Source organism: Coregonus clupeaformis, chromosome 7 (assembly GCF_020615455.1).
Source record: "Coregonus clupeaformis isolate EN_2021a chromosome 7, ASM2061545v1, whole genome shotgun sequence".
NCBI lineage: Eukaryota > Metazoa > Chordata > Actinopteri > Salmoniformes > Salmonidae > Coregonus > Coregonus clupeaformis.
The window spans coordinates 18,558,242-18,582,923 of record NC_059198.1 but is presented as its reverse complement, the minus strand read 5'-3'; the positions used below and the strand labels follow the sequence as shown (position 1 = coordinate 18,582,923).

Sequence of the window (24,682 nt, the reverse complement as noted above, 5' to 3'; positions counted from 1 at the left end):
ACAGGACAACTTCACCGCATCAAAGGGACGATGGACAGGGCCATGTACCGTCAAATCTTGGGTGAGAACCTCCTTCCCTCAGCCAGGGCATTGGAAATGGGTCGTGGATGGGTATTCCAGCATGAAAATGACCCAAAACACACGGCCAAGGCAACAAAGGAGTGGCTCAAGAAGAAGCACATTAAGGTCCTGGAGTGGCCTAGCCAGTCTCCGGACCTTAATCCCATAGGAAATCTGTGGAGGGAGCTGAAGGTTCGAATTGCCAAACGTCAGCCTCGAAACCTTAATGACTTGGAGAAGATCTGCAAAGAGGAGTGGAACAAAATCCCTCCTGAGATGTGTGCAAACCTGGTGGCCAACTACAAGAAATGTCTGACCTCTGTGATTGCCAACAAGGTTTTTGCCACCAAGTACTAAGTCATGTTTTGCAGAGGGGTCAAATACTTATTTCCCTCATTAAAATGCAAATCAATTTATAACATTTTTGACATGCGTTTTTCTGGATTTTTTTGTTGTTATTCTGTCTCTCACTGTTCAAATAAACCTACCATTAAAATTATAGACTGATCATGTCTTTGTCAGTGGGCAAACGTACAAAATCAGCAGGGGATCAAATACTTTTTTCCCTCACTGTATAGCAAAAAAAGTAAACGGATTTGTTCAAACCATTACTGAGATTGTTGTACCTGATTATCTGTTCTGTGGTTATTCTTTTTTAAACACTGTCTGGTCAATTAATTGGATCATGACTGAAACTGGAAAGGAGTCAAAGGTACAACGTCAACATACATGTCTCAAACAAAATAGAATAACAGCCATCTGTTAATAACAAAATAATTTCCAAAGTTTAGCAAACATCTAATATGTTTCATAGTTCATTCAACTTAAAATGTATAGTTCAGCTGATGATATCCTTAAATGTTTAAGTTGAGAGGACTTGAAATCAAAAGTTGAGTCACTTAAAAAAGCAAAAATGTACAGTGTAAATAGTGCACTACTTTTGACCAGAGCCCTATGGTCTAAGCCCTATGCCATTTGGGATGCGGCCTATACCATGCAGAACAGCTGGAGTTCGAATACTGTATGTGGATTTACAACAGCACAACACACAGTATACAGTATAGAAGGGTGGATAACTGGACTGAATATAAATGTAACTGATAACTCTGGCATTTCCAGCCAGAATGTGAAATTGGCAAATAAATTATGTATTTTGTTATGAGCGGAGAGGAGACATCATGGTTCGAGATGGGAAAGGAGTCAGAAATTGCCCAATGCTTTCGAACCATTTCCCTTCCTTGTTTCCAACCCACGCATACTTCATATAAAGCAAAGGCAAAGAACGCAAGATTACAATACATTAAGCTAAACACCTGTCGCCAACCAAGGTGATCTGATATTTGATTAGAAAGTATTCACACCTCTTGACTTTTTCCACATTTTGTTGTGTTACAGCCTGAGTTTAAAATGGATTCAATTGAGATTTGTTGTCACTGGTCTACACACAATACCCAATAATGTCAAAGTGTAATTATGTTTTTTGAGGTTTTTACAAATTAATAAAAAATGAAAAGTATATAAGTATTCAACCCCTTTGTTAACGCAAACTTAAATAAGTTCACGACTAAAAATGTGCTTACCAAGTCACACAATAAGTTGCATGGACTCACTGTGTGCAATAATAGTGTTTAACATGATTTTTGAATGACTACCTCATCACTGTACCCCACACATACAATTATCGGTAAGTCGAGCAGTGAATTTCAAACACAGATTGAACCACAAAGACCAGGGAGGTTTCCCAATGCCTCGCAAAGTAGGGCACCTATCGGTAGATGGGTAAAGAAAAAAATAAGTAGACATTGAATATCCCTTTTAGCATGGAGAAGTTATTAATTACACTTTGGATGGTGTATCAATACACCCAGTCACTACAAAGATACAGGCATCCTTCCCAACATGAGGCCAATGGTGACTTTAAAACAGTTACGGAGTTTAATTGCTGTGATAGGAGAAAGCTAAGGATGGATCAACAACATTGTAGTTACTCCACAATACTAACCTAATTGAAAGAGTGAAAAGAAGGAAGCCTGTACAGAATAAAAAATATTCCAAAACTTGCGTCCTGTTTGCAACAAGGCACTAAAGTAATACTGCAAAAAATGTGGTAAAGCAATTAACTGTTTGTCCTGAATGGAAAGTGTTATGTTTGGGGCAAATCCAAAACAACACATTACTGAGTACCACTCTCCATATTTTCAAGCATAGTAGTGGCTGCATCATGGTATGGCTATTCTTATAATAGTTAAGGACTGGGGAGTTTTTCAGGATAGAAAAATGAACCGGAATGGTGCTAAGCACAGGCAAAATCCTTGAGGAAAACCTGGTTCAGTTTGCTTTCCACCAGACACTGGGAGATGAATTTACCTTTCAGCAGGACAATAACCTAAAACACAAGGCCAAATCTACACTGGAGTTGCTTACCAAGGAAGGAGGCGGTAAATGTTCCTGAGTGGCAGAGTTACAGTTTTGACTTAAATCTGCTTGAACATCTTTGGCAAGATCTGAAAATGGTTGTCTAGCAATGATCAACAACCAATTTCACAGAACTTGACTAATTTTGAAAAGAATAATGGGCAAATGTTTGATTGCCAACCTATTCCAGTCAGAATAGTTTTGGGTATTTGCTAGAAGATGTTAGACATGATATTGTAATTTATTGTATGTATCTGGACCCTTCTGGACCCATATAGCAAGGCCAATGACAGCAGATATTAAACCAAATTAAACAGAGCAAAACAACAGTTGGTTGGAAACCACAATCCCAAGGGCACAATAAGACAGAGAGAAAGAGAAGGCAAGACAGTACAACATTGGTTTTGATCATCTCTATCTTTTTATTACCAAACACGATGATCTCAGACTCATGATTTAATTTACATTTGAAATGCAGTCAGATTGTAGTCGATATAAAGTTCAGAATGAAAGGTTTATACTATAATTACATTTGATCTTTAAGAGACAATATGCTGCATGACATGCCCAAGTTAGTAACACACCACAGGCACTGGAAGAGAGTAAACTGAAAACCAGTTCACACTGGTTGGCACCCTAAAACTAATGTGTGAGTTATGTTCCAGGTTGAATGAATATTGACTCTTACATGCACACTCATGGTTTCCCCTAATGTGGTCTAAAGAAGAAAGTACTGTATAGATTTCCATTAACATGACAGCATGTAAAACTGTATGTCTTTGTGAGCCAAACATAGACTGACAATTACTGCTAAGAGGGCCCATAACCCCAAAGAGATCTTCATTTTCCATGCCATGGGATACAAGACAACCAGGCTGCAATCTGAACTCGTAGTAGTGTATTGAATTCCATTTAAATGACAGCATGTTAATATATGTTTTGTCTTCTGCTCTTGGAACACAGACATTAGCAGCAGTCACCAGATACACTTACCCTAACATTTCACTCAATAGCGGAGCTAAACTTAATAGCTAAGCTAAACTTCCACCTTGTCTTCTGCTCTCGGAACATGGACATGGTAGGTGTAACTATCTAAAAAACAGGACAGGCTATAGCCAAGGTTGAAGTTTAGCTCAGCTATTGAGTGAAATGTTACGGTAAGTGTATCTGGTGACTGGTGCTTTGGTGATGATTCGGTAAATGCGACTCGTTTCAGGAAACTAGGCGTATGTCGCACGTCACTACTTCACAGGAGAGGCATTTAAACGTAAACATTATTATTATTGTTTAATTTTATCCCTTTTTCTCCACAATTTCGATCGTCTCATCGCTGCAACTCCCCAACGTACTCGGGAGGCGAAGGTCGAGTCATGCGTCCTCCGAAACATGACTCCCCAAACCGCGCTTCTCAACACCCGCCCACTTAACCCGGAAGCCAGCCGCACCAATGTGTCGGAGGAAACACCGTTCAACTGACGACCGTGGTCAGCCTGCAGGCGCCCGGATCGCCACAAGGAGTCGCTAGAGCGTGATGAGCCAAATAAAGCCCCCCCGGCCAAACCCTCCCCTAACCCGGACGACGTTGGGCCAATTGTGCGCCGCCCTATGGGACTCCCGATCACGGCTGGTTGTGATACAGCCCGGGATCGAACTTGGGTCTATAGTGACGCCTTAGACCGCTGCGCCACTCGGGAGGCCAACATTTTATTTAACATCAAAATGTGTTTTTTGGCAGAAATGCCTTCTGGAACCTTAATAACAAACTTGTATTCCATCCGTAAATACGAATATAATTGTTAAATTACAAGCCTAGTTGCTTTAGCCACGGAAAAAGACTGGAACCTTCCCGCTAGCCATGATTGGCTGAGATAATGGATGGGCTGGACATGCCGGGAGATGAGTTTGGATTGGTCTGCCATGTAGCATGCTTCTGTCTATAACGTGAGCTGCTCACTATGTGTTGATAGTCCTTTCTACCGCGCCGTTTTTGAAAGATATAACGTTAGCCATCAAGAACTACAAAAGTTTTGCTACTTTTCTCAACAAAATTGTTGCCCTGAATTTAGCAGGCTCTATCAACAGATTGGTTGGAAAAAATGATGGGCTACTTTCTGCACACGCCACGGTCAGTGTGAACCGGAGTGACTTGACACAACACTGGCCAAACAAGATATAGCTACAAACAAAACAGAGTTAAAATGGTTCCAGTCTGTCGTGAAGCGCTCATCCATGTATACAGGTAAAAGTCTAGCTATATTTTCAGATATTATACGTTTCAAATTTAGTCAGAAAGTTGTTTTCAAGCGTACTGTCAGCAGTACATGTCTAGACAATAGTGATCCATCCACTTAGCTAGATGTGGCTGGGGGGTAGTTATAACATTTCCTTCACATGACCCATCAATTTAGACAAGTGTGTCGTGTAAGCGTCATCTAATAATTATAAAATATTTATAAAATAGTTTTATCTGGAAACTTTCTGTTTTTGATATTGCTACTATGCAAGTAATCATTTCACGGTGCTATTTACACCTTCTGTATCCTGTGCATGTGACAAATAAACATATATTTTATTTGATATAGTGTGTGTTTACCAGAGATGGTAATGTGAAGAACATCATGACCTGCACCAAAGTCAGATTAGGATATAGGCCAAGGACTAGATAAAGCGTATTACTACTTTTACCACTTTTAGTCTTGAAATCTTTGGTTGTTTACTAAATTACTCACTCTGTTTAGCATATGGCCTCATGTGAATCCTTAAAGAGATGGGTGGGGCTAAGGCTTAAGAGGGTGTGAACGATGCTCAATGGGTGTAGAAAAGAAGAGCTCTCCAGTAGGTGTACAAACACATACAAGGGCCATTTTCTCAAAAGTGGGGTTACAAGTTTATCAACTTTCAAAGCAGAATTACTTTCCCATTGTTCCTCAACTGCAGTGTATGATATACCATTTCCTAGCTCTGAGTCTCTACTTTTATACGATGTAAAAAATACCATTTAAAAATGTTCTACATAAGACTGAATCGAGGCGGTCGGTCACAAATGTATGTAAGTATTAGCTATGGCACAATAGTGTACAGTATGTAGAGTATCTGTTGTTTTTATGCTTCAGAGCTGCTGCAGTCAGCCCCATTGGCAGTGGAAGGGTACTGGTACAGAGGGTTGGGGAAGGACAGTTTGGCATCTCTCTGGACTGGACCCTGCAGAGAAAAATACACACACACACACAGCATTACAATTTGACAGAGAAACAGTGAGACAGATAGGTCAACAAGAGTTGGAAGCCTACCTCCCGCTCCGTGTCCCTTCTCCATGGGTAGACACTGATGGGAACGCCAGGACCATCACTCCTCTTGGGGTTAAGTCTAGGGCAAGCCCCCAGGGTGGGGAGCTGAAGGGAGATAAATAGTGAGAGACAGTAGAGGAACTAAGCCTGATCACCATGAAAGAGAACAAACGATCCAAAATAGAGTCGTCGAGTAAAAATAGATGAAGCGTTTTGGTCTTTCGTATGATTAAGACTGAAACAGTGAAATGTGCTACATTTAATTTAGCTTTACCTTTGTCTCTAATCACTCAACCAACCTCTGACTTCTTTTTGTTTCTAAAAGTAGCTCATGATAACATTTCCCAGTGACATCAGGCTGTGTCCCAAACGCTATTGACCAGGCCCATAGGGTTCTGGTCAAAAGTAGTCCAATATATCAGGATTGGGTGCCATTTGGGAGGCACTCATAGATTCCTCTCCTGTCCACTTCTCTGTGGATAAGTGAGTGTTGGTGTGTGGTTCGCTGTGTGCAGCCTGTGTGATTGAGGTACCCTCTGTGTTGTAGCCTGTTATAGTCTGCACAACGGAGAGACTGTTGTACCACACATACCTCTACCCCTCATAGCAGAAATCAACACCCTCCCTCCCGCACATACACACTTGCACGGACACAGAGACACAAATGCTAGCACACCCACATGCCCGTGCAATGTTGTGGCCCCCATCATCAACACTGTGACAGTGATGGCTCTCCCAATCACTCTTGGATTTACTCCCACTCAATACTCAGTAACACACATACACACACACACATATAAACACGCTTCAGAAAATGACAGCCATCTCCTGAGTGAAATTGCTGTGATGGCATCTACTCCCCTGCAGGTTACCTTCTCAGTGGTGGTAGAGGAGAGAATGATTGCACACACACATTCACTGACCACAATTACAATAATGTCAGAGAAAGATGTCATCCATCCACACACAAATTAAATTAGTATCTAATGAATTCTAGAAGATATGGTTTAAGAATTATACATTTTATATGGGAGCTTGATTGTCATTGAACAGAGAAGGGGGTGTGCTAACCTCTGCCCTCCAATCAAAGGTGGGGTTGTCCATCACCTCAAAGTCCTTCAGGTCACGTTTGCTGTGGAAGCAGACAAAAATCTGATTTGTATTTTTCAGTAACAGTAATAATAATATCAACAACAATAATAGTACATTTTATTTGACAGATATATTTCAGGACTCTGAAGGACACCTTACATTAAAAGTTAATTAGAATCCAAGTGTAAGTAAAAGTGCATTTAAAATCAATCAAACAAAGACCAAATGAAACAAGACAGATAACGCAGGTGTTTGATTGAAATCACAGTATTTTCGATGTCCTTCATAAAAGCAACATCATCATCATCATATTTATCACCACAATCATCACCTTTATCAACATTAACATCCTAACCAGTGACTTACTTCAAAGAGTGTCTCTTTAGGAATACAAACAGGACACAAACAGCAATACCAAGAATCAGCAGGGTCAGTCCAATGGCCATGCCAGCATACACAGTTTCTATGGGTGAGACAACAACATGGATTTATATTCAATAAACACCCCAGAGACTCACACAGTCTTATAGTACATAAAATGTTGCAACATTCTGGTAAATTTCCCAAAGTTCCCAGGTTATCCTGAAATCCTGGTGGGAGGATTCCTGAATTTCCTGCTTATTCCCTCCTGATACGAGAAAACTTCCAACTGGGATTTCTGTAAAACCTGGGAATGTTTGGAAAGTTACCGGAATTTTGCAACCCTAAGTTCATATAATAATAGGGTATGTCCATATTACCTAGTCCAGTGTCCTCTGGCAGGGCCGTTGAGATGGAGGAAGAGGGAGAAGGCTTCGGTCTCACGTGGCAACGGTTGCCTGTCCAACCATCCTGGCACCTGGAAAGATAAGTGTTAATATTTCAGAGCTATATAGTAGACTCAAACGTCAAACAAAACTCCTGCCAAATCAGGTATCAGTCTAACTGTATTCAAAGATAAATTGGACAGACTGAGCCAAGCTTAACAACATGTATAACAAGGATGGCAAATATAAAAAGCATGCAACAGAAACAACATTTGAGAAGATATCCCTGAGACAATGGACTTCCTGACTGTAGCTAACATATCCTTAAAAAAGATGGCGCCGTACTGGATGACCACCGTTTTGCATGCTCCGACCCAACTTTACTATTTAGTGATTCTTTTGTCATTTGTTTTTACTTTATTTTCTCAAAATGTATTCGCTATCCTTTCTTACAACCGACAATAACTTTTCAATATCAGATCGGCAGTTACTTACCTAAATTCCAGCTTCAACTTAGACTAATCTTGCTCTGGGCTCTTTCTGTAATTCCAAATCAATTTTCGGCTACCCAAGAGGAAACACCAACGTTACAGTGGCAAGAGGGGAGGGGGAGGGGGGATCCTGGTGAGATTAAGGCGAAGGGAGAACCAGCCACCTCTTCCCTCCATTCTACTGGCCATTTCAACAGGCTTCCCGTACAGTCACTTGATAATAAAATTGATGAATTTACTACCAATTGGACTCTCGAAACTGCAATATTCTCTGCTTTTCTGAAACATGGCTCTCTGACAAGATACCCCCTATGGCTATCCAAGATGGCGTAGCAGTGCGGTCGTTTATTCTGTTGTGTCCTTGTGTAAATAGCCTGTTTTTTAGTTTTTTGTCTTTTTTCGTATATATTTCTCTATCTCACTTTCCATCCTTTAACTAAATATACTTTCCTGCAACCCGCCTCACCCAATGTGGAACGGATTCTATTATTTCTTTATTTTTATCAAGAACCTACGGCTGAAACTAGCCAGCTAACTAGCTACTTGCTATTAGCCACCGTTAGCGGTCTTCACCACTGTTCGTGGCCTGCACTACCTACCAGCCAGCTCTAGCCTGGACAATTATCGGCCAGTCTGCACAGCGTAATATCGACCCAGAGCATATCGGATTTTCTGCCGGAATCACTGAATCACTGGACCTTAACACCGGATCATCAGAACTAGCTAGCTGCAACCGAATGGCTGTTGTTGGCTAATTCACCACTGTCCCGACGCACCAGTTAGCCTTGAGCTAGCCTCGAGCCAGGCCCATCTCCCGGCTATCTACCTCTCTGTCAACCGGACGGGACCTCCTAGTGTCGACACGGAGCCCCGCCGATCCATCACGACTAGTCTGCCGACGTAATCGTCTGATGTGGTTTCAACAGGCTTCCCGTTGCGATGACCACGAAGATCCATCTGCTAGCCCCGGCCCGCTAGCACGCGCAATCAACAGCCGTGCCTCCTGCTCGCCTGTGCTGTAGCAGCCTACGAACTGCTCCCGGACTTAAGGTTCACTGGACCTTATGATCACTCAGCTACACAGCTGATGTCTGCTGGACTGTTCCTTTACACGGTACCCTATCCTGTTTATCTGTTTAGCCTCAGCCCAAACTTTCGTTGCCATTATCAGTTGTTGTCTTAGCCCTCCCGAATAACACCTGTGATTGCGTTATGCCTCTCTCCCATGTCAATATGCCTAGCCTATTGCTGTTTGGGCTAGTTCTCAATGTACTATTTCACTGTAGAGCCCACAGTCCCGCTCAACCAGTCTCAGAGGGCTCCTTTGTCCCACACCCCCATACACGCGGAGACCGGCTCAATCGGTACCTCCAGTAATGCTACCTCTTTCATCATTACCCAATGCTTAGGTGTACCTCCACTGTACTCATATCCTTCCATATCCTTGTCTGTACATAATGCCCTGAATCTATTCTAGAATGCCCGGAAATCTGCCCCTTATTCTCTGTACCCAACGCACTAGAAGACCAGTTCTTAAAGCCTTTAGCTGTATCCTTATTATATTCCTCCTCTGGTGATGTAGAGGTTAACCCAGGCCCTGTAGCCCCCAGTATCACTCCTACTCCCCAGGCGCTATCATTTGTTGACTTCTGTAGCCGTAAAAGCCTTGGTTTCTTGCATGTTAACATCAGAAGCCTCCTCCCCAAGTTTGAGTTATTCACTGCGTTAGCACACTCTGCCAACCCTGATGTTCTAGCAGTGTCTAAATCCTATCTTAGGAAGGTCTCTCACTGTTGCCGCTTGCTCAGCCCCCAGTTGTGCCCAGGACACCATATGTGAATTGCTTGCCCCCCATCTATCCTCAGAGTTCGCACTGCTTGGTCACCTAAACTGGGATATGCTTAACACCCCGGCCGTCTTACAATCTAAACTAGATGCACTCAATCTCACACAAATTATCAAGGAACCTACCAGGTACAACCCTAAATCTGTAAACATGGGCACCCTCATAGATGTCATCCTGACTAATTTACCCTCTAAATACATCTCCGCTGTCTTCAACCAGGATCTCAGCGATCACTGCCTCATTGCCTGCATCCGTAATGGGTCCGTGGTCAAACGACCACCCCTCATCACTGTCAAACGCTCCCTAAAACACTTCAGCGAGCAGGCCTTTCTAATTGAACTTGCCTGGGTATCCTGGATGGATATTGACCTCATTCCGTCAGTAGAGGATGCCTGGATGTTCTTCAAAAGTGCTTTCCTCTCCATCTTAAATAAGCATGCCCCTTTCAAAAAATGCAGAACTAAGAACAAATATAGCCCCTGGTTCACCCCAGACTTGACTGCCCTTGACCAGCACAAAAACATCCTGTGGCATACTGCATTAGCATCGAACAGCCCCCGCGATATGCAACTTTTCAGGGAAGTCAGGAACCAATATACACAATCAGTTAGGAAAGCAAAGGCTAGCTTTTTTCAAACAGAAATGTGCATCCTGTAGCACTAACTCCAAAAGGTTTTGGGACACTGTAAAGTCCATGGAGAATAAGAGCACCTCCTCCCAGCTGCCCACTGCACTGAGGCTAGGAAACACTGTCACCACCGTTAAATCTACGATAATCGAGAATTTCAATAAGCATTTTGCTACGGCTGGCCATGCTTTCCACCTGGCTACCCCTACCCCAGCCACCAGCTGTGGTCCTCTGTAGCTCAGCTGGTAGAGCACGGCGCTTGTAACGCCAAGGTAGTGGGTTCAATCCCCGGGACCACCCATACACAAAAATGTATGCACGCATGACTGTATGTCGCTTTGGATAAAAGCGTCTGCTAAATGGCATATTATTATTATTATTACTCTGCACCCTCCGCTGCAACTTGCCCATGCCCCCACCACCCCCGCTTCTCCACCCAAATTCAGATAGCTGATGTCCTGAAAGAGCTGCAAAATCTGGACCCCTACAAATCAGCTGGGCTAGACAATCTGGACCCTTTCTTTCTAAAATTAGCAGCCGAAATTGTCGCAACCCCTATTACTAGCCTGTTCAACCTCTCTTTCGTATCGTCTGAGATCCCCAGAGATTGGAAAGCTGCCGCGGTCATCCCCCTCTTCAAAGGGGGTGACACTCTAGATCCAAACTGTTACAGACCTATATCCATCCTGCCCTGCCTTTGGAAAGTATTTGAAAGCCAAGTTAACAAACAGATCACCGACCATTTCGAATCCCACCGTAACTTCTCCGCTATGCAATCTGGTTTCCGAGCTGGTCATGGGGGCACCTCAGCCACGCTCAATGTCCTAAACGATATAATAACCACGATCGATAAAAGACAGTACTGTGCAACCGTCTTTATCGACCTGGCCAACGCTTTTGACTCTGTCAATCACCACATTATTATTGGCAGACTAAATAGCCTTGGTTTCTTAAATGACTGCCTCGCCTGGTTCACCAACTACTTCTCAGATAGAATTCAATGTGTCAAATCGGAGGGGCTGTTGTCTGGACCTCTGGCAGTCTCTATGGGGGTGCCACAGGGTTCAATTCTCGGGCCGACTCTATTCTCTGTGTATATCAGTGAAGTCGCTCTTGCTGCTGGTGACTCGCAGATCCACCTTTACGCAGACGACACCATTTTGTATACATCTGGCCCTTCATTGGACACTGTGTTAACAAACCTCCAAACAAGCTTCAATGCCATACAACACTCCTTCCGTGGCCTCCAACTGCTCTTAAACGCTAATAAAACTAAATGCATGCTCTTCATCTCGAACGCTGCTTGCACCCGCCCGCCCGACTAGAATCACTACTCTCGGCGGGTCTGACTTAGAGTATGTGGACAACTACAAATACCTAGGTGTCTGGTTAGACTGTAAACTCTCCTTCCAGACTCACATTAAGCATCTCTAATCCAAAGTTAAATCTAGAATCAGCTTCCTATTTCGCAACAAAGCCTCCACTCATGCTGCTAAACATGCCCTCGTAAAACTGACTATCCTACCGATCCTTGACTTCGGCGACGTCATTTACAAAATAGCTTCCAACACTCTACTCAGCAAATTGGATGTAGTCTATCACAGTGCCATCCGTTTTGTCACCAAAGCCCCATATACTACCCACCATTGTGACCTGTACGCTCTTGCTGGCTGGCCCTCACTACATATTCGTCGCCAAACCCACTGGCTCCAGGTCATCTATAAATCCCTTCTAGGCAAATCCCCGCCTTATCTTAGCTCATTGATCACCATAGCAACACCCACCCGTAGTATGCGTTCCAGCAGGTATATCTCACTGGTCATCCCCAAAGCCAACACCTCCTTTGGCCGCCATTCCTTCCAGTTCTCTGCTGCAAATGACTGGAACGAACTGCAAAAATCTTTGAAGCTGGAGACACTTATCTCCCTCACTATCTTTAAGCATCAGTTGTCAGAGCAGCTTACCGATCACTGCACCTGTACACAGCCCATCTGTAATTAGCCCACCCAACTACTTCATCCCCATATTGTTATTTACATTGTTATTTATTTTGCTCATTTGCACCCCAGTATCTCTATTTGCACACCATCTTCTGCACATCTATCACTCCAGTGTTAATACTAAATTGTAATTATTTTGCACTATGGCCTATTTATTGCCTTACCTCCATAACTTACTACATTTGTAGATTTTCTATTGTGTTATAGACTGTACGTTTTGTTTATTCCATATGTAACTCTGTGTTGTTGTTGTTTTTTCGCACTGCTTTGCTTTATCTTGACCAGGTCGCAGTTGTAAATGAGAACTTGTTCTCAACTGGCTTACCTGGTTAAATAAAGTTAAATAAATAAATAAATAAAAACTAGATGGATTCTCCATTCTCCATGCTGACAAGACAGTGGAGTCGGGAAATCGAGGGAAGGAGGGTTTTGACTCGAGTGCGGTAGAAGTGTCGACCCATTGTTCACCTGTCTTGGAATACCTGATGGTCAAATGCTGCCCCTTTTACCTCCCGAGGGAGTTTTCAGCGGTTGTATACATTCCACCTCAGGACAAGACAAATAACAATCTGGCACTTAAGAAACTGTACGAGGCTATAACCAAGCAGGAAAACGTACATCCAGAAGCTGCTTTTCTGGTTGCCTGCGATTTTAATTCTGTGTCATTAAGACACGTGATGCCTAAACTCCATCAACACTTCTCCCTTGCCACTAGGATTGATACAGTCCTAGACCACTGTTATTCTACCCACAAACAAGCATACAAGGCCCTCCCTCGTCCGCCATTCATCAAATCAGATCATGACTCCGTACTCCTGCTTCCTGTTTACAAGCAGAAGCTCAAACAGGAATTACCCATGACTTGCATTGTTGAGAAATGGTCTCCAGAATCAGAGATTAGGCAACAGGACTGTTTTGCAAGCGCTGATTGGAATATGTTTCGGGACTCTGCCGATAATATCGACAAGCTAACCACCTCCGTCACTGGCTTATTAGGAAATGCATCGGCAACATTGTCCCCACAGTTAAGGTCCACTGCTTCCCTAATCAAAAGCCCTGGATTAACACTGAGGTTGGCGCTAAACTAAAGGATAGGGCTACCGCACACAGGACTATCGCAGACAACCCTGAGGCTACATCTGAGGACAGGAACAAGTACAAGAAGTCCCATTATGACCTCCACAAAGCCATCAAACGAGAAAAAAGGACAATAGAGGAATAAGGTGGAATCACATCACACAGGCTCCGAAGCCCGCCGCATTTGGCAGGGGCTACAGTCCATTACGGATTACAAAGGAAGACCCAGCCGTGATCTGCCCAACGATGCCTCTCTACCAGACGAATTCAATGCATTTTATGCACGCTTTGACAATAACAACATCGTGCCGGGTGTGAGGGCCGCTACCAACACAGAAGATTGGGTGATCTCGCTCTCCGAGGCTGATGTGAGTAAAGTCTTTAATCAGGTCAATACCCGCAAGGACCAATGGTATTCCAGGGCGTGTTCTCAGAGCATGCGCAGAACAGCTGGCAGGTATATTCACTGTTATTTTCAACCTCTCCTTGTCCCAGTCAGTAATCCCCACATATTTTAAGATGACCACCATCATTCCTGTTCCCAATAACTCTAAGGCTTCATGCTATCTGTAATCATGAAGTGCTTTAAGAGGCTGGTTATGGCACACATCAACTCCATCATCCCAGACACCCTAGACCCACTCCAATTTGCATACCGTCCCAACAGATCCATAGATGACGCAATCTCAATTGCACTCCACACTGCCCTCATCCACCTAGATAAGAGGAATACCTATGTGAGAATGCTGTTCATTGACTACAGCTCAGCATTTAACACCATTGTCCCCTCCAAGCTCGTCACCAAGCTTAGGACCCAGGGACTGAACACCTCCCTCTGCAACTGGATCCTGGACTTCCTGAAGGGCTGACCCCAGGTGGTGAGGGTAGGCAACATCACCTCCGCCATGCTGACACGCAACACTGGGGCCCCACAGGGGTGTGTGCTTAGTCCCCTCCTGTACTCCCTGTTCACCCACGACTGCGTGGCCACGCATGACTTCAACACTGTCATCAAGTTTGCTGACGACATTACGGTGGCAGGCCTCATCACCAGCGACCATGAGACAGCCTACAGGGAGGAGGTCAGTGACCTGGCAGTGTGGGGCCAGAACAACAACCTCTCCCTCAGGTACTGTTCATGTAGAGCAGGGGTGTCAAACGTACGGCCCGCGGGCCGGATCAGGCCCGCAAACGGGTTTAATCCGGCCCGCGAGATGATTTAAAAAAAATATATATATATATATATTATTTATTTCAGTATAAAAATGCGCTGCAATTTTTCTATAAAATAAACTGCTGTTCCAATTGCGTCCACTGGATGGCGCAATAGCAATTGTGTTAAGCAAGCAAACTGTTTATACCGGGGCAGAGCAAGTAGGTCAAGCACGTGCAGCCAATGAGCTACTTTGTTTTGCCCGCGATATTTATTACGGCTTCTACTTTTAACATTATGTGCTTTGGCACCCTCATTGCCCCAATATGTCTCTGTCAAAAAAGAGAAAAGTGGACGCAGAGTGCAGAGTGTTCCAAGAAAAATGGTCATCCTATTTAATCACGGAATTGAATGGGAAAGCTGTATGTTTGGTGTGTTCAGAGCATGTTGCAGTGCTGAAAGAATATAACCTTCGTCGCCACTATGTGAGTCTTCATGCCGACAAATATGACAACTTTCAAGGACAGCGGAGATGAGAGAAGGTGAATGAACTGTTGGCGGGTCTGAAGAAACAGCAGTCTGTGTTTACTCACAGCCGAGACATCAGTGACGCTGCAGTGAAAGCTAGCTACCTCATTGCTAATGAAATCGCAGTGGCTTCAAAACCATTTAGTGAGGGTGAATTTGTAAAAACATGCATGATGAAGGCAGCGGAGATTGTGTGCCCTGAAAAGCGGCAGGCTTTTTGCAAATATCAGCCTGACAAGAAACACAGTTGCAGACAGGATTTCCGATCTTTCAGTGGATTTGGACAGCCAGTTGAAGCAAAAGTAAAGTCATTTATTGCGTTTTGGGTTGCAATTGATGAAAGCACGGACATTACAGATGTTGCACAACTGGCCATTTTTTCATCCGTGGAGTTGATGACACATTGACCGTCACCGAGGAGTTCGTGGAGTTGGTGCCGATGACAGATACAACGACAGCAGCTGATATTTTTACCGCACTCGTCGGCGTGCTGGACAGGGTCGGAGTGGACTGGTCCCGCGCTGTCAGCCTGGCTACAGATGGTGCGCCCTCAATGATCGGGAAAAAAGCAGGCGTTGTGACAAAGTTCAGAGAGAAAGTGCAATCTGCAAATGGAGGACGTGATTTTTTGACTTTTCACTGTATTTTGCACCAGGAGGCTTTGTGTTGCAAGTCATTAAAGATGGATAACGTCATGAAGGTGGTCATCCAAACTGTTAATTTCATCCGATCCAGAAGCCTGAATCACCGTCAGTTTGACAGCCTTCTCAGAGAGAAAGACCACATCTATGGCCTGCCATACCACACTGAGGTAAGATGGTTAAGCCGAGGTGCTGTGCTGAGGCGTTTCTTTGATTTACGAGAAGAAATTGAACAGTTCATGGAAGAAAAGGGCAAACCAGTGTTAGAATTTCATTCCGCAGAATGGATGCCGGACCTTGCATTTATGGTGGATGTTACAGAGCACCTGAATAACTTGAACAAACAGCTGCAAGGGCGCAACAAAGTTGTCACGCAGTATTATGACAGCATACGTTCTTTCAAGTTGAAGCTGTCATTGTGGGAGACGCAACTTGCCAGTGGTGATGCAGCTCACTTCCCTGTCTGAAAAATGTGTGCGCGACCCAACATGTGGCAGACATGAAGCGGTTCAAAGATAAAATAACTGGACTGTTACGGGAGTTTGAGCAACGCTTTCAGATTTATGTTTATATGTTTTTATGTTGATGTGCTATTGTTTTTAATTGATTTTATTTTATTTGTATATTTAACCTATTCTTGACTCTGTGGTTCTTGCACTTGTTTGGGGAACAGGATTTCATTATTTTTATCTACATTTCTGCCTGAGAAATGACACACTGATATAGTTCTGTGATCTGTGAAACAGTTCTGTTAATCACTGAGGCATTGTGTGTTTGTGTGTTCTTTTTCTTTACAATTTTCAAATAAACTTGACGTGTTTTATGATTAATAGTGATGTTGTGCTTGTACTATTTTGGACACACTGTCCTCAGGCTCCAGCTTTATGTTGTATGTTGATCGTATTAAAACAAAGAAAACAATCTGAAGTTGTTGTTTTTAAGTTATATATACCATGATTTTTCCGGTCCGGCCCACTTGGGAATAGATTTTCCTCCATGTGGCCCCTGAGCTAAAATGAGTTTGACACCCCTGATGTAGAGAATCCTACATGAACAGTACCAGTAGACTGAACAATGACACCTCAGTTGGGTAATTAGGGTACCTCTCCATGGCACTGCCTTGGAGAAAATAACACATTTATTCAGGACTTCTCTTCCAAGTCTGCTTACAGTTTTTCTGAATTGCTAAAACACTCAACCCCATTCTCTGAACCAAATGCTCAGTGGCCTAAACCCATTTGTCAAATCAATCACTCTTTTTGCAAAACTCTAAACACATTCTCACTCACTAAAACACATTTCGCACTGTGATGCACTTGTGTTACAAAATCGTAAACACAGGCGGCAAAAGTTAAACACAACTACAACACAGTTGTCATCGTTTACACACAACGACTCCAAATTGTTCACACTTGTTTCTAATGATGTGATCAAACCGAATAGAAGCCAGTTCAGAGTTCACAGGTACGTTGAATGTTGATACCAACAATGGATGGAAACAATCTGAGAGGCAGAGGAGGAAGAGTACATGTAAGAGGTGGTGGACGAGGAGGAAGAGTACGAGGACAAGGAAGAGCAAGACCAAGAACAGTAATTTCAGAAGAAATTTGAGCGACTGTGATAGACCATGTTGTTGTTCATGGAATGACAATGAGGGAAGCAGGACAAAGAGTACAACCCAATTTGAGCAGATTCTCTGTGGCCACCATAATCAGGACATTCAGAGAAGAGAACAGGTAATTGTTTATTTTTATTTTGTTCATTGAAAGTTTACTGTATACATTTGATTCAGTACATTACTTTGTCAATAGAAAGGGGACTGGGGAATTTTGTAAAAAAAATTCTTACCATAGAATATTTTATGTATAATGTCCATTACTATTTTTACTGTATGTATACATTTGTAAGTGCATTTTCCCTTTTTGTAGAATTGCAAGACTACCACATGAGGGTGGAAGGCCTGCTATGTTCTCCCAACAGCAAGAGGCTCTCATTGTTGATATGGTCCTTCAAAACAATGCCATCCGACTGCGTGAAATACAGCAAAGAGTTGTTGAACACAATTTAAACAGGGTACGCATGAAGCAAGTGTACAGAGTACCCTTTGAGCGCAACTTAGAAAGGGTCAAAGATCTACGATTTCAGTATGTGCAAGTAAGTGTACACTCAGACACGTTCAGCGCTGATGCTTACAGTACAATGCTATGCTACTAGCCTACTGTTACTGTAAACTGCACTATATTGTAGTGTATGTAAATCAGGAGTGCATACAAATGCACTATTGCAGAAGTCTGTCTTTCTGTATCACTTACTAAACTACTTATTTATCTATTTTTATATATAGAGAATGTTTAAATTGTATTCCATGGAAAGGCCCCATGAATACATTTTTGTAGATGAAGCAGGGTTCAATCTGGCGAAGAGAAGGAGTGGCAGGAACATAATTGGCCAACGTGCCATTGTGGAAGTCCCTGGCCAGCGTGGTGGCAATATCACCCTTTGTGTAGCCATAAGTAATCGTGGGGTTCTCCACCGTCATGCAACCCTGGGGCCATATAACACTGAACACTTTCTTACATTTATGGGTGGTCTTTGGGATGTTTCGTTTGAGTGTGAGCAGCAGGATCATCAGCAGGCAGTGCATCCTGTCTATGTCGTGGTTTGGGACAATGTCAGCTTTCACCGTGGTGTCCGGATACGCGAGTGATTCAACATCAACCAGCGATTCATAAATGTTTGCCTTCCACCATACAGCCTTTTCCTCAACCCAATAGAATAGTTTTTCTCTGCGTGGCGGTGGAAGGTCTATGACCGAAACCCATATACCAGGGAAAATCTCTTACAGGCAATGGAATTGGCCTGTGGTGACATAGGTGTGGAGTGTTTTCTGGATCCGGCACACCAGAGGGTTTTTCCCCCGTTGCCTGGCAAGGGACAACGTTGCCTGTGATGTGGACGAAGTCTTCTGGCCGGAACCAGCACAAAGATGTGATGCTGAGGCAGAATTAATCTCTCATTGACTTTGATTTCGCAGTTGCACAATATTTTTGAGTGTACTGTAATGTGCTTTTCACTTAGAGTTTTCTTTGTTCTTTGGGCTTTTGCAATTGGACTACTGTATTTTTATGCAAGCGCTGAATATACAGAAATGCAATACTGTATTACTTGCAGTACTTACAGTATACAATATATTCACTGTACTAAATTGTGATTACTATACTTTTTGTTTTAATTGCAAAATGAGTTTACTATATACAAGAAAGAAAAAAACTGTAACTACATGCCCTGGACGCTGTGTTCTCCATTTTTTGATGTAGTGTCTAATGAACGCTCCGTAGTGTTTATATATTGACTGGCTGTGTGTATGATCTGAAAGCATTGTTTGATTTTGAGCACAGATTAAATGGTTTTGAGGCGATTGTTTGATTTTGCCAGAAGAGTCAGGGGTTTTGTGAATGTAGTTTGAAGATTTGGTTTTGTGTTTAAAGTTTTGAGAAAATGGGTGAAGGTTTCAAGAAATGTGTCTTAGCAATCGAGAAAAACTGTAATATCATGGCTAGATTTTGGGGTAGAAATGTGCTGCAATTGGGATGTTCTAATGCAAAACACGCATTCTTGGACAAAACACATTGCTTGCATTAAGTTGTGTTATATTCTCATTCCAAAGGGTCTCTTTGCATATTGTGTGGCCGGCTGGCCGGGACTGTAGGCTGGGCTAGGATGAGAGACAGGAAAGAGGGGAGCAAAGAGAGAGAAAGGAGAGGGAGAGAGATAGAGAGAGAGAGAGAGAAGGGAAAGGGAGGTGAGGGAAATAGTCTTTTTACTGCCAAACACCAGTGAAATATCACCCCCCTAGAGTTTGGCACATTTAAAAAATGCCCAGCAACATTCCTGGAGGGGAACCATTTGCATCTCAATGTGACATTCACATAGCACTGTGGGAAAAGACACATAATATGGTCCAGTCAGTCATGTGGCTTTGGAGTGCAGGTACCAGGAAGAATGTGGAATGCCAGGTAGTATTCAACATTAAAGAGATTGTTTACCTGACTACTGTAATTTGGGTGAACTAAGTCAGGTAAGCAAATCCATGGATTGCTGTCTTAACTTGTCCATACACTGCTTACAGGGTAAGGAATTTAGTCATTTGGGTGAACTTTCCCTTTTATGCTGACATCAGCAGGTAGCTATAGTAAGTATATTGCCTAATATTTAGACTAAGCGTTCTATCGAAGGCAGAATATTTTATTGAAGATTTCACAGCGGTTAACTACCACTTGTCTTGCATGTCATCAAGTCTTTCCCTTCATTATCCCCAGTCCTAGTTTCTCAGCCCGTCAGCCCAGTAGGTGGTTTGGGTAAGATAAAGAATGTGTGCGTGTGGTGGGCGACCACAAAGAGTTGGAGTTGAACTCTATCCACACAGGGTCACACTAGCCTCCCTAAATCCAACGGATTAATCTAATGTGAGGGTCTTACGCGGTCTCCCCTCAAAACAATTTGCGGTGGGGGAACGTTCAAATATTGACCAGCGAGTGTCCATTACAAAATCACTCTGGGAACGTTGCGCTAGCCTGTGGCAGATAAATGAGCGGCGAGCCCCGTTCTAAAAGCCGTCTGGGATAAGCCGAGATTCCCCCATGGTCCGCCGAGCATGTCTTTTCCAGGGTTGGAAACAAGGCTGATGGGATTTCCATGTTTTAAGGCAGAGAGAGAGAGAGAAATGGGAGAGGGGGCAGCAAGAGATTGAGCAAGGGAGGGAGGATGAGAAACAGGAAAGAGGGAAGCAAAGAGAGAGAGAGAGAGAGAGAGAGAGAGAGAGAGAGAGAGAGAGAGAAGGGGTCGGAAGAGAGAATAAAAATAGAGAGCATCTACTGTATATCATATGTGTGGCAGGGGTTGTGTGTAGTGAGTGTGTGTGTGTGAATGCATGTTTGCTGTACTCATACTCACATGCACATTGGCCCGTGACTCTCCACATGGCACTCTCCATGATGCAAACAGTATCTCGGAGGGCATTCTGCAATGAGGCCAAACATGTGTTTCAACAACACCACTCTCTCATCGTACAGAGCCAGTTGAGACCGGGGGCGCGTCCCAAATGACACCCTATTCCCTTTGTAGTGCACTACATTTGATGGGCCCTGGTCTAAGTAGTGCACTACATTGGGAATAGGGTGCCATTTGGGATGCAGGCCAGCTCTTTCGGTGTAAATGATTCACAAGGTTTCTCTGACATCACAACATGCCTGGCAGAGAGACAGGGAATTGCCTCCGGAGAGCAAAGTGGAAAATCTCTGAAAATGTATTTTCTCAAAAACCTCTTTAGTGAGAGTGTCAACATGTAACATGTTTCTCCTGGACCTCTCTTCCTTCACAACTGCTTTACTCACTATATTTCTCTCTCTCTTCCGTTACAGAAAAACATGTGTTTTTGGAACACTTCACCTGTTCACGTGAAATTCATGTGTTCTTTCCTTAAGCGTTGCTCTCCTCACTCTCTCTTTCTCTCTCTGTGTCGCTCTCCTCACTTTGGTCTCAACAGCATTGCTTATGTGGATTGTTCAAGTGTTGGAAATTATATCTCAGACCTGAATCCTCCAATCACTGTATGGAGCGATTTGTCCAATCCCTAATCGTGTAACTCCAGAGTTGCATTTCAGGTGGATTCCGACCAAATGGGCGGTTCCGTTTGGTTTAATTTCTCGAAGACAGCAGAAAAGCTGAGGTTTTGAGGTTTTGGCACTGCACAGAATGACCTATGAGGTGTGCTTTGAAGGCAGAATTGCTGTAGTTGAGAATGTCATTACAGCCACTGCTTAAGTTGGCACTGAGCGAACATTTATGAATTTCAACATGGCCACCACATCAATGAAAACGTTAAGATGTGTCATTTGAGAGCCACAAATGGAACAGAGTAAAGATGTGAAAATAATAATGAATTGGAAATGCACAGATTTACCTTTACAGTGGGAGCCAGGAGATAGCTTTATTAATCCCACTTACGGTTGCCTAGTTGGAGGATTTCATAAATCTGGGAATTTTCTATTTGAGAAAACCTGGGAATTTTAGGAAAGTTACTGGAACTCCCCCCTCCCCCATATCCAAGCCCCCCCATCGCCACCCCCACCCCGCCCCGTTTGACAGACCATGTAACATAAGAAAGAGGGAGACAATATGAAAGACTGTTCATGTACTGCAATGAAAAACATTGGCGGAAACGGTCTAAGCTGAGACGTCCAGTTGCAGGAAAGACGAAGATAGCGAATGGGTGTGAGAGGAGTGAGAGAGAAAAAGACAGAGAGCGAGAGCGAGAGAGAGAGATTAAGTATAGTAGAAGCAAATGTTACCATGGCAGCTGGACTCGTCAGAGTCAAAGGGTAGACAGTCGACGATCTGGTCACAACGCTTCTGGAGCGGGACACAACTGGACGAACTCTCACACACCAGAGACCCCAACGTACACTGTTGGAGAGCTGGGGAGGAAGAGATAGAGGAGAGAGAGGTAGAGAAAGGGAGCAGGAGAAGGAAAACAGAGTGAGCTATTTTGTTCACTGCGTACATACTGTTTTCAATCACTTTCAATGTATTATTCAACACAATAGAGCTAGGAGAAGATGAGTGTTCACACTGGTTTAAATGAAAAGATTTCATAATTCATCAATAATCATATACAGCTGAGTATGAGTGTGAAGGTGAGGCTGTGAAAACACTTATGGATTCTTACTGTAAATGTTATGTTCTGGCAATGTATTTCCCTTATGTAATTACAACACATGCACGCGTATACACACACACACACACACACACACATAATCCCCACCTACACACACACACACACACACACACACACACAATCCCCCCCTGAACACACACAGTCAAGGACCCTTACGGCAGCTGTATTCATCCTCTCCGTAGGGGCAGTCAGGAACTCCATCGCATCGCAGTAGGGAGGGGAGACACGTGTTGTTAAAACACTGGTACTGGTCAGGGAGTGGACAGTGGTCCTGGGGGGGCAGGGTGCCTGGGACCAGGCTGGGACACTGCTCCTCATCTGACTGGTCAGAACAGTCCTCCTCCCCATCACACCTCCAGGACAGAGGGACACACTGGAAGGAGTGGACGCACTGGAACTGACCCGCGCCACAGGTCAGAGGCTCTGGAGTCACGGGACCTGTGGGAACACACACATGGGAGTTGATGTTGTCTTTAATAGTCCAGCTATTACAAATGAACAAACACAACAATGCTAATGTACTCTAGGATCCTCATGGGCTACGTCCCAAATGGCACCCTAGGACCGTAGGGCTTTGGTCAAAAGTAGTGCCCAAAAAAGGGGTGCCATTTGGGCCGCATCCCATGTGAGAGGTGGCTGTATACAGCTGAGGAGAGGAAGCGGAGCAAGCTCCAGTAGCTAGAGGAGGAAGGGGGGAGGGAGGGGTGTGTGAAAACAACACAATACAAATATAATTGCTTTTCACCCCAATTGCTTTCTCCTCTCCCCCAGCGGCTGCCCCAGACTCCACAGTGAATTTATACAGGCCCCGCAGGCCAACAGGCTTCATTAGTTCACTACACTACTCTACTCTCCCCCTGGCACAATGAAACTAGTTTATTGTGAGGGAGGGAAGAGGAGAGAGAGATGTCACATCAGAGGAAATGGCAGGAATGTAGGGTGTCAAGTCGGGCAGAGGAAAGGAAAGGAGCAGAGGGAAGAGGAGAGAACGGAACAGAGGGAGAGAGTAAATATAATAGAGGAGTGAAATGGGGAAGAGAGAGAGAGAGAGAGAGAGAGAGAGAGAGAGAGAGAGAGAGAGAGAGAGAGAGAGAGAGAGAGAGAGAGAGAGAGAGAGAGAGAGAGAGAGAGAGAGAGAGAGAGAGAGAGAGAGAGAGAGAGAGAGAGAGAGAGAGAGAGAGAATCACAAAGAGAATAGAACACTTACCTCCCACCACACACTCGGTGGTAAAGGAGATGTCATCCAGGGCGATGTCCGTCCACACGTCACCCCCCACTTCTGCCTGGAAGGTCACTTTGAAGGGGGCTGTGTTGGACAGGATCACACTTGCGTAGGACCACCGGTCGCCATGGTTACCGCTGGTGGCCCACATCAGCAGGTGGGTTCCGCTTGAGCCGACCGTGTAGACCTGAGTGACACGCCAGCGAGATTACAGCACTATAAATGTCACTTAGCTGTGGCTTAACAAGGGACACACACACATACTGTAACAACCATGAAGTGTGGAGGACAGGGATGCACGACTCCAGTTAAGTTATTTATTTTTTGTAAATATATATATAAAATATATTTAATTATTTTCCCCTAACCCTACCACCCCTCCCCTAATTGGAGTGAACTAATGGACAACAGCACTTCGGCTTCTACTTCCAGCTTATACAGTTGAAGTCGGAAGTTTACATACACCTTAGCCAAATACATTTAAACTCAGTTTTTCACAATTCCTGACATTTAATCTTAGTAAAAATTCCCTGTCTTAGGTCAGTTAGGATCACCACGTTATTTTATAATAGTAGAGAATGATTTATTTCAGATTTTATTTATTTAATCACATTCCCAGTGGGTCAGAAGTTTACATACACTCAATTAGTATTTGGTAGCATTGCCTTTAAGTTGTTTAACTTGGGTCAAACGTTTTGGGTAGCCCTCCACAAGCTTCCCACAATAAGTTGGGTGAATTTTGGCCCATTCCTCCTGACAG

At 43.7% G+C, this 24,682-nt stretch overlaps 1 protein-coding gene across 1 annotated transcript in view; it reads right to left on the bottom strand.

The window, feature by feature from the left end:
* Positions 1–5,387: 5,387 nt before the first annotated feature.
* The window catches only part of malrd1 (MAM and LDL receptor class A domain containing 1), a 146,960-nt gene continuing 127,665 nt past the window's right edge, over positions 5,388–24,682 (bottom strand). Inside the window, exons 26-34 of the mRNA XM_041881133.2 lie at positions 23,908–24,109; positions 22,857–23,138; positions 22,315–22,440; positions 20,918–20,984; positions 7,595–7,692; positions 7,221–7,317; positions 6,834–6,894; positions 5,766–5,867; positions 5,388–5,676 (exon numbers count right to left, since the gene is read on the bottom strand). Coding sequence (XP_041737067.2) covers positions 5,578–5,676; positions 5,766–5,867; positions 6,834–6,894; positions 7,221–7,317; positions 7,595–7,692; positions 20,918–20,984; positions 22,315–22,440; positions 22,857–23,138; positions 23,908–24,109 — 1,134 coding nt within the window. The 3' untranslated portion in view covers positions 5,388–5,577. The remainder of the gene's footprint in view (positions 5,677–5,765; positions 5,868–6,833; positions 6,895–7,220; positions 7,318–7,594; positions 7,693–20,917; positions 20,985–22,314; positions 22,441–22,856; positions 23,139–23,907; positions 24,110–24,682) is intronic.